This window comes from Perca fluviatilis, chromosome 20 (assembly GCF_010015445.1).
Source record: "Perca fluviatilis chromosome 20, GENO_Pfluv_1.0, whole genome shotgun sequence".
NCBI lineage: Eukaryota > Metazoa > Chordata > Actinopteri > Perciformes > Percidae > Perca > Perca fluviatilis.
This window is the reverse complement of record NC_053131.1, coordinates 10,880,963-10,891,556: the sequence shown is the minus strand read 5'-3', so window position 1 is coordinate 10,891,556 and position 10,594 is coordinate 10,880,963. Positions and strand designations below refer to the sequence as shown.

General features: G+C 37.2%; 2 protein-coding genes across 3 annotated transcripts; both read left to right on the top strand.

Moving 5' to 3' along the window:
* The first annotated feature begins 1,366 nt into the window (after positions 1-1,366).
* LOC120549586 (galectin-3-like) lies at positions 1,367-3,621 on the top strand. 2 transcript variants are annotated; one of them, XM_039786603.1, is made up of 4 exons: positions 1,464-1,468; positions 1,571-1,611; positions 1,852-2,008; positions 3,256-3,619. In XM_039786603.1, the coding sequence occupies exons 1-4, from the start codon at positions 1,466-1,468 to the stop codon at positions 3,409-3,411; spliced, it is 357 nt and encodes a 118-aa protein (XP_039642537.1). In that variant the 5' UTR covers positions 1,464-1,465; the 3' UTR covers positions 3,412-3,619. The 2 variants fall into 2 exon arrangements, with proteins under 2 accessions (XP_039642536.1, XP_039642537.1); XM_039786602.1 differs by lacking the exon at positions 1,571-1,611 and having other exon boundaries at positions 1,367-1,468; positions 3,256-3,621.
* A 2,041-nt stretch (positions 3,622-5,662) lies between these two features.
* Positions 5,663-10,124, top strand: LOC120549516 (synaptojanin 2 binding protein). Its single transcript, XM_039786505.1, has 4 exons — positions 5,663-5,850; positions 6,460-6,596; positions 7,034-7,129; positions 7,964-10,124. The coding sequence occupies exons 1-4, from the start codon at positions 5,787-5,789 to the stop codon at positions 8,105-8,107; spliced, it is 441 nt and encodes a 146-aa protein (XP_039642439.1). The 5' UTR covers positions 5,663-5,786; the 3' UTR covers positions 8,108-10,124.
* Positions 10,125-10,594: the final 470 nt, after the last annotated feature.

The window sequence follows — 10,594 nt, the reverse complement described above, 5'->3', positions numbered from 1 at the left end:
CATGCAACAAGTTGTTATGCCAAACACCAATATGACAGAAGAAGAAGAACATGCATCCCGACCGATCCCGACCATTTGAACGCTGGCAGTTGGAAAAACAACGTAATCACGGGGGCGGTCCCTGTTATTCCCAGGTCCCAGATACATAATACAACAAACACACATACACACATATCTCACGTACATACAAATCCCTCACATAACTTAAAAAAGTTATAAAACATCACTACAGAAATTTAAAAAGTTGAAGGTGCTAAGGTAGACTGTGTGCAATGGTGGTAGTGCAAAAGAGAACAGTGTAGGGATTGATCAGTGCAATAACTTATTAAATATTAACTACAAAAAGACAAGAATGTAAACATATAGAATTGCTCGACAGAAAAGAAATAATATACATTAAGAACAATATATAACAGGGAATAAATTGTAACATGTAGATGTTATGACCACATTCCAGATTGTGTAGGAGGGCTAATATAGTCTAAGACAGGCGGGTGTACAGCAGACAAAGTGATATAATGGTATATAGGGCTGAGAGAGACAGGCTCATGCTGAAAAGTCCATTTCTCCCCTCTCCCTTTGTGTGGTACTGAAGAGTTGAGAGAGGAGTTCATCTTCTGGCGAGGTAACATATGAAATATCACATTTTACTACTTTATTCTCTTTTGACACCGTGGAGCTAATAGAAACGAGCTAACCATATTCGTTAACTAACTAGCTGCTGTTAGCTAGATCGGTAGCCAACTGTGTAACTATGTACGATCAGTTAACTAGATAGATATTTACAAAAAAAACATATCCCCGTTAATATACAGCTAAAGTGGCCACTTTTATATTCTCTGATAAAATCTAATTATAATGTGTGTGCTGATCGTCACTATTTTCACATTACCTTGCCATTTTTGTAACTGGTTATAATTTAAAGTTGTTTTGTTTTCTGTCAGTTTGTACAGTTGATGACTTGTAGTAAAAATGTTGAAAACTGATTTTACTTTCTTTGATGTTTTCTGTCGTTGTCATTGTGAATTGCATCAGCGCTGAACTAAATAGAAATGGTGACTCATTGGGTGTGGCATTAGTAATGTGGGCAGGGTCAAAGTTTTGCATAATGTCCTACTAATTAATACTCTGTACTACTTCAGAGTATTAATACTCTGTTGGACAGAGAGTATTAATACTCTGAAGTAGTTAAGTTACATTATATAAAAGCGATAAAATGTGTGAACAATTCCACCTTTGCCTCTGGGTATATTATAAACAGGGTAAACACTGTTTCTATTTGTGTATTTGTGCTTAATATACAGTCTATCACAATTTCCCATTTTGCATTTTTTTTAACTTCATTTCTAAAAAATAGCATGGTAAATGTGTTGTTACAGATGGCATCGTTTGAGCTCCCACTTCCTGGTGGAATTATGCCAGGCCTTGTGATCACAGTAGACGGGGAGCCTGTCCCTGGTGGAGAATGGTATGAACAACAATCCTCCTCTAATTCTGCTGTCAGTGATGCTCTCTGAGCAACATAACTGGATGCCTGATAAATAACTCTGCATCCATCCTAATCCTCCAGACCATGGCAGTGCTGTCATCTTCAACATGTGGTTCACACTGGTAAAATATCTTGCTTGCGTCTCACTGTTTGAACGCACATGTTTTACTTTTCATTTGTTAATAGCAGGCTGTTGTTGACAGTGAAAGGACACTTTGTTTGCAAAATGAAAAAAACTCTTCTAAAATGAATTATCATTACTGTTTTTTTTTTTTTCATGCCACGTTTATTTTTGTTCTTAATTGGGCAGTGAAAGAAGGATTCGTTGTGAGCAGCACTAAGTCCTGATCTTTTTCTTGCAGGTTCAAAGTTGATTTCGTCAAAGGTTCAGATGTCGTCTTTCACTTCAATCCTCGATTTTCTGAGGAAACAATTGTCAGAAACTCCAATGTAGATGGATCTTGGGGGCCAGAGGAGCGGGAAGGAGGCTTTCCATTTGTTCAGGGACAGCGTTTTGAGTTAAAGTGTAATAGTAGTAGTAGTATTGGAACTGAAGCTAATATTTGAAAACTCAAAAAAGGTCCATAGTTTATACATTTTATACATAATTGAGGCTTACAATGTTAATGTCAGCGTTTTCACTTTTGTGCTTGGACTCAAGATGATTGTATGATTACAGTTTGGTCAAGTGAGCATTCAAAATAATGTGGATTGACAGTATAACACAATATCCATTTAAATGTTAAAGTTGTATCCCCTTGGTCCACAGACTTTGGCTGCTAAGTGAGATATATCAGAACTATCAAAGAAAGTCTGAGTGTCCCCACTTGTAATTAAGACATGGCTGTTGACATGAATGCTGTTTACAAGCTGGGACCTCGTAATTATGATAACTTTGAAATTACATGAACCGGCATAAGAAGAGGTCTAATCAGCCAGAAGAACTAAATGTACAGTAACATTGGGACGTGTTTAACATGATGATATGATCGGAAGCAGTGTCACAGGTCTATAAAACCTTCATATCAGTGACAGACAGGCTTTTGAGTCAGTAGGAAATTAGTTTTAGCCTCCTAGATCTCAAACTTAGTTTAAAGTAATAAAGACATTCGTTGCAAATTTTGCATAGATCTTTTCAAATATATTTTCCTGCAGTGTTTTATCAGTTGAAATCAAAAAGCTTATATTAGCTTAATGTCATTAAAGTGATGGTTCGGAGTAATTTCACCCTAAGGTCCTTTGCACCATGACCTCGAGCCAAACACCCCCCCAGAAGCCTTTTTTCACCTGGGTCGAACATTGGGAGAGTTAGCTAGAGTAGCGTTATCAGCCTACTAATAATGCCCGAAATGATACCAAACGTCTACACTAGAACATATAGGTTATGCATTCATAAAACGATGGATTGTAAAGTTTGTAAGTACACCAGAAGTTAAGCTAAGCTATTCAGCTGATAACGCTACTCTACGCTAACTCTCCCAATGTTAGACCCAGGTGAAAAAAGCTTCTGGGGGGGTGTTTGGCTCGAGGTCATGGTGCAAAGGACCCTAGGGTGAAATTACTCCGAACCATCACTTTAAGTTGCCTTTTTCACTATCAATTTACCAGTAATTAGTTTCTCATTGAATCTTTTGGTCTGATCAGAAAATATTAAGAAAATGCTGATCACATTTTCCTAGAGCCCAAAGTAGCCTATATCCACGATCTTCCACTTCCAGGATTTGGAAGTTTGGTTGTGCATAACATTAGTATTGCTCCCCCTGCAGCTGAAGATCCTTGTGGAGGAGGACTCGTTTAAAGTGGCGGTGGACGGCACCCACCTGCTGGAGTACGAGCACCGAGTCGGCGGGCTGGAGGAAGTGACCCTGCTGCGAGTGACGGGAGACGTCGTCCTGCACAGTGCTGCCCCGAGCATGATCTGAGTCCCAGAGCTACTAAACCACATGCTGTACAGGAGTCCTGGGTCACCCTTTCCACCGTATTTGAAATCCTTTCAAATACCTTGATGAAGTTTTTGAGGCAAAATAGTCAGCAAAGTGCAATCTTTGCCCACCTGGCACTTAGTCATTAATCTTTGTGTTGTCTTTACCGTCGTCCATGAGCTTTTGGAGCTTTTTTAAACTTGTTTGTCCCTCTTCTCAACGCTTATTTTTTTTTTTTTTTAATTCATTGTCAACAAAGCTAATAAAATGACATATTATACCTAAGTTTTGAGTTTGAAAAAAATCTGATATTATGAATTATTTTGATTAATAGAATAGTTAAGATCAGAGGATATTAAGTGAAAGTTTGGTCAGGATGCTGTTCTGAAACCATATCAAAAAAATAAAAAAATTCAATGAAATTAAATAAAACAACCAAAATTAAATGGAAGTAATAATGAATCTTACCTACAAAGAACATGGAAGCATGGATGTACATGTTGTATGGGTTCCATACAACGTGCATGCATGCATCCAAGTTATTTGGGGGCAATTTGCTTGTTAAGAAACCCATATTTCTGATATAAAAAACTTTGAAAACACAAGGACAACACAAGGGTTAATACAGAACAGATGACAGATTAACTCAGGGCTACACACTATAATCCTTTTCCTTTCTTTCTGCCACTCACAAAATCAGATTTGTTGCCAAAAATAATTGGTACAATATTTTGAGATGATGTGCTTATAAATAAAGGGCAACAAACAATGGCTGATAATGCTGTTTGATTCACAATATTGTAAACTTTTAATGAGCTGTCTGCCTGTACACCTAATAAATACTAGTTCCCCTGTTTTCCCCGTTCTTTATTTTCTTTTAGATTATTTTTTGGGCCTCTCAGTATATGTGCGCCTGCTCTACCCACTGAGTCAACCCGGCCCCGCCCCATTCTTTATTTTACCCCAAAGTGAAGAAAGCTAATTCTGTTTGCAGTGAAAATGTCAGGGTTTTATTCACAGTTATCGAAACATTATTATTTCATTAATATACCACAATTCATTCTTTGACTGTTGTTCTAATTGCTTTAAACAAATTAATAGAGATAATAAAAAATATAGTTAACAATTGAATTTGAAATACATACTGCGGAATCAAAGTTAGAGATGTAGGTACTTTAAAGTATCAAAAGTACGGATGTATTTTTATAGTGTGGTATTGCTGTAGCTATCTAAATACTCCTTCCACCACTGGTAATAAATTAATAATTAGCACTTGTATTAAATTACAGTATATTTCTGTGGGAGCAAATTCACTAATACAATCTTAAGAAAACACTTACGCAATCTAAGAATAATTAAAATATGTAGATGGACAATAAAATGAGTGATACATGTACTGAAAGTATCCAAAGTACTTACCGCTGATAATACACATTTTAAATGTAAGACTTTTACGTATAATGGATTATTGTTACTTAAGAAACATCTGAATAATTCTTCCACCGCTGGTATGAAACTTTCATGGTTCAGCTTTATTGTCATACAAAGATTGCAAAATAAAATGCAGTCGTAGCCTCCTCCCCCGCTACACACAGAAAATCTATAAACAAATATTTAAATTAGTATAGAATAAACCAATAAAATAGAACAAAGTATAGAAAGTAGCAATGAAGGAACGAATAAAGTGATATATATGTATATATAAACCTATACATGTAGTTTATAATGTCAGTATGAATAACATAAGTTATAGTGTAGATAGAAATATTTGGTTAAGTGGGAATGAGGGTGGTGCAAAGGGTAGTGATGTGGTAATGTTCAAAACCAGCATAACAGAGTAGTTCATTATAATAAACTTTATTTATACAACACAAAACACAGTTAAAAAAGTGTTTTAAGTGGTAAAAATAAAATCAGACAGTTAAAATAATACAATTAAAATAAAATACCCCAAAAAAATAAGAAAAAAAAGAATAATGAAACAGATAAGACATGTTGGAAATAAAATAGTGTGGGGAAATTGATTAAAAACTGTTCCATGTAAACATCAATTCACAGAAGCAGTGCAACGGACTATAGTCCAGTATGCAGTGTAGAAATATGTAGAGCTGAGGATATAACAATAATAGTAAAAGTAAAAGTGCATATTATCATCTTGGGAGCTATTTATCTGTAGTGTTTTGCATTTCTGCTTTGCCTCCCTGCTGTGTAAACTCAAAGGTCAGCCTGCAGTTCCGCCTCATCCCGTCAGGGGGCAGCACACCACAAACCACCGACCGGACCCAAGGAAGCAAATCGAAACTCCTCAATGAGTTCACCTTCACATAAATAGTTGGTCCCCCCCTCCTCTGAAGATCGTTCGCTGTCTTGACAAAATGAATGGCTCTCTGCCCTCCTCACCCAACGTGGTGGACATCAAACTGAAGCGAGGATCGGCAGGTAAGAAGACTGGATAACTTGACGGACAGTTAGCATAACGTTAGCGGTAACGCTACTAGCTAGCAAACGTTACGTAGCAGCAAAAATCATCGCTGTCAAGCTAGAGTGTATCCCGAAGCTAATGGCTAATTTGCGTATCAAAAATAAGAAAAACCTCATCCCACCATTTGTTTATCGTGTAGTACAAGTAGAGGAATTGAGTTGGGAAAGCCGGCTGAGCTCCAACAAGTTAGTTTAATTAACATGACTGCGTTGTGAATCCACTTTGGCGCTGTTAACATCTTTAAAAGTATCGTTACTGCCCCCGGCCTGTCATATTTTAACCGTTTCTTTGGTGGAGCTGCACGGTTCATTTAGCTCCGTGAGAGTAATGTCTGGTTTACACTTGTTATGCAACATTTTGTGAGGTGCTGTTTCCTCTGAATAGCAGTAGGCAGTAGGTTACAGCGTTGTAATGATTCCACTTGTACTTTGAGCCGTTGAGATAAATGTTGTCTGTGATTGAATCAGCAACGTCTGCCTGGGCTAACAATCGCATTTGTGAGTATTGAATGTGACGCAAAAACCTCCATCTCATGCTAGTGTCTGTTGTTGTTGTTGTTTTTTTAGGCTTGGGATTCAACATAGTTGGGGGCGTGGACCAGCAGTATGTAGTGGCTGACAGTGGCATATACGTGTCCAAAATTAAAGAAGATGGAGCCGCTGCATTGGACGGAAGACTCCAAGAGGGGGACAAGATCCTTACGGTAATACATGTTGACTTGATCAAGGCTGAAGGACATTGGTGTAACTTTGGTTTTTTCTATTTGAATCCCATTTCCTGTATTTCTACATAAGTTTAGGGACTATGGAGATACAAAATCTAGAAAATAATATAATGATAAATTCTTCCAGAATGAATAGTACTAAACTATGTATAAAAAAAAAAGGTATTTTACTTTCTTTGTTTTAAAATAGTGGCCCATCACTGAGATTTATAAATAAAATAATAATATATCAAACGTGTGTGTGTGTGTGTGTGTGTGTGTGTGTGTGTGTGTGTGTGTGTGTGTGTGTGTGACCTAGCCATCCTATCAAATTTAAAGGCAGAAAGCCCAAAAAATAATCTTAAAAAAAAAAAAAAAAAGGTGAAAGGGAATGTAGAAGCACTTCCTAATTGTTTTTGTGTCTCGTGGTTTTGTAGATCAATGGACTCAAGCTTGAGAATCTGACCCATAAAGCTACAGTTGATCTGTTCAGGACAGCAGGGGAGGACGTGGAGCTCCGAGTTCTGAAAAAGGTGGGAGGCATAATGTTAAAAAACCTCAAAGTGATATTTTCATGCCATGGGACCTTTTTTAATGGTTGGATAAGACAACTTTTCAGATGACATTAATGCTACTGGTGCTTTCATTGGGTTCACTAGGGGCACCAGTAGCATTGGAATTCATGTCTACTACTCACACATTTTGGTGGAATGGAATTAGTGGTGGAATGAATGAAACACGTTTGGCAGCAGGTTTGCCGATTTCTAGCCTCACTGTAGTTGCTTTGGAGACTTGGATTTCACTTTAAAAGCCGTGCCAATGGTTTTCCATGTTTTATCCATTAATGTTTTATGTATTCAATTCTAGCTGTCCATTTTCGCAAGCTTGGCATATGTTTTTACAGTTCAGTTTTCTAAGGAGAAAGTTATTAAAGAGGCCAGAATGCCTAAAACAAAGTGCTTGTCAAATCGTCCGACAGAATTTTTTCAGTGGTGGGAACTGCGGCAGACCACTTTTTTACTTTGCAAAACCGACAATCGGCCATTTTGAACCTCTCTCGCAGGCTCTTGTTTTCGTTCTTTACACATTCACTTCCATGACTCCTAATCCTGAAAGCCTATGTTGCTTAGAGAATGGCCCGTAGTAACATCAAGTAAGTTTTTTATTTGATTCATCACTTCTTCGAGGATTTCTTAAAACTGAAAAGTGCGTCCAACACCAGAATGTAATCCAAGCAAACCGAGTGAGTGAGTGACTCCACTTTGTATTTTTGATTTCGACAAATAAGAACAGGTGCATTTCTGCATAAATATGACCTCCTGTGCAGCTGTAATCATTGTCCTTGTTTTTATATTTGTGTCTTGCAGTTTCCCCAACACATGAACGGACCCACAGGCTCACAACCCGAGCACAAATCTCCAGTGTCTTCTCTGGGTATGCTGGCTGCTTTATTGGGCGTTGCAAGCATCTTTGCATTCATTTACATTCGGAACCATAGGAGGCACTTTTAACGAAGCCGCCATTGTCTGTATATTATTTTTAAAATCAAAAACTTTGCTTAAGGCCAAAGAAAAGAAAGAGGGAACCAACTCTAAACAGTAGAAGTTATTATTTTTTTTATTAGTAGCTGTTGGTGTCACTGATGAGTTTCTCCAAGTTCATGTTTATTATGTGATTTAATGGTAGCTTCTTGACACCCTTCCTATGCAAAAGGATCCACTCTGACTACAGAGATTACTTTAAATAGATAGCTTTGTGATTGTAAGGAGTAGAAGGATGCACATTCCTGCTGCTGGGCTGAGCTAGGCTGAGCTCAGGCAGAAACATGCGGCTGCCCGTATACAGAAGTTGTATGCAGAATACTTTTAAATCCTTGATTCAAGTCAGACTGGCTCAAGCTTTAGGGTCCATTTCCAGACTTAAAGACGGTGTTGTGTTCAGTCACTCATAGGCCTCTCTGTACCTGACCTGTCTGAGGGCCAACGTTAAGAGGAACTCACTGTACTTTCACTTTGTCAGGGTTTAAAAATGAATGCAACTGGGTTTGATTTTCATTTTGCCTGGTGCACAGAATCATGAGAAGAGTTGCATCCTGCTGTGCTGAAGCAGCCTGCAGTTAATGTGATAAATTGTCTTGTAATGGACTCCAGAGTGCCTTTTTTCCGTCTACTCCAAGTAATGGTGGTGTTTGCGTCTTCGTGCTCCTTATCGTGATCAAAATGAAAATCAACCCTCTGCATCCATTAATACATTTATAATTAAAGGATGTTGCTTGTGATAATCTCTCTCTATATTCTTGTCATCGAATCCCATAAAAAGTCCCAAACCAAGAGTGAGTTAGTCCATCCCTCAATACTTTCTGGCTTCCTCAGCCTATGCGCAGCCACGCGACCATTTGTTCAAAGTATAAATCTATAAAAACACGAAATGTATAGTTTGAGTTTCAAAAATTGCTCTGTCGGTGTCAGAAACAGCTGGACACTAGTTTTTATCTTGGCAAATATTCCTCATACAGGAGAAAATATTTGGCAGATTAATTAACACACATAATTTGGTGACTTAGTATTTAGAGCAGCAGGGCATTGTGTATGTGACTGACTGACTCACTCACTCATGGTAATGAAGGAACATGTCACTGAGTGCAACAGTGTGGCTCATTAATGTGTTTCTAATAGTTTTTGGACAACTATGGAGCTTTTTTTGCAGAAAGAATATAATTCGACAATGTTTGTAAGTAAAACCACTTCATTGTTGGTTTTGGTTCTTTTAATGGGATTGGTTCACAGTAAGAAAAATCTAGATTCTCACCAGACTTCTCCTTTTTAAGTGAAATCCATGTGCTCAAAGAATCACTAGGTAGTTTCACTTTGAAGAGTTTATTATAAACTGTCATACGGTCACTCAGGGTGAACCGTTAAATCTTTATCTTAAAGGAAACCAGTCATTCCTAAATTTATATCGTGTGGTGAACATCTTGTTTCTTAACGCTCAGTCACAGCTGAGGACTCTTGAGAAATACTGCCATGTTTGTGTTGTATGTACGGCCATTTCAAACTTTGCATTAAGGCCAGTGCTTATAGTCACATCGCACCTTCTGCCAAGTGATGGATGGAAATTGTGGAGTATGTTGTGATAGAAGACATTAGTTGTTCATTTGTGTGAAGGATCATCAGCTTAATACTGAAGAGCAGCTTGAGACACAAGCTTTTTTTTTTTTAAGAAATTAGTTGCTGTCAACAACTTTTAATGTTTGTTGTTTTTGCACTAGCCACAATCATGGAATTCCTCCAGTAACTTCCTTAGAACAGATGAATAAGTGAATTATGTGTACTGGGTGTGTTTGTCCACATTTTTCAGTCTGCAAATTTCAGTCTGTTGTCTGTAAATACATTTCATGTCGCTCTGCTGAGTGGGATTGTGAATATGTGCAGTATGCCAGAAAACACAGATCAGAAGCACTAATAAATTATGTTAAATACTGTGTTTTACATCCAAACACCTACTGTATTAAAATTCATGTTGAATTCATGTGGTTTTGGCTTTTTATTTTCATTAAATAGCAGGAAATACAGAATATTTCACATTATGTCATCTGTAAATAACACTGTTAATGGCAAAATTTAGGAAAGAACAAAAATTCTCTGTAAATCAATAGTATGGGATATTAGTTACAATGATCAGATGGTCCAAATTGGTAGAATGTCAAATCGAAATTCTAAATCAAGATTATGAACTATTACATCAGAAGTCAACATCTTGATTTAATGTTTAATTTCTAATTCAAATGTATAATGTGTTAAATAATGAGACTGTCAAACGTCCTAATTTTAAAAATACTTTAAAACATTGTTTTAATATTTCATTATTGTGATTGAATACATCTTAGAACTCTGATTTAGAACGAAGTTTAATAGATTTTTGGTAGATTTGGCAAAAAGCTAAATCTAAAGTTAGTTTACGAGAGCATAACACCGGATGTTGCCAGTTTACCTTCAAAA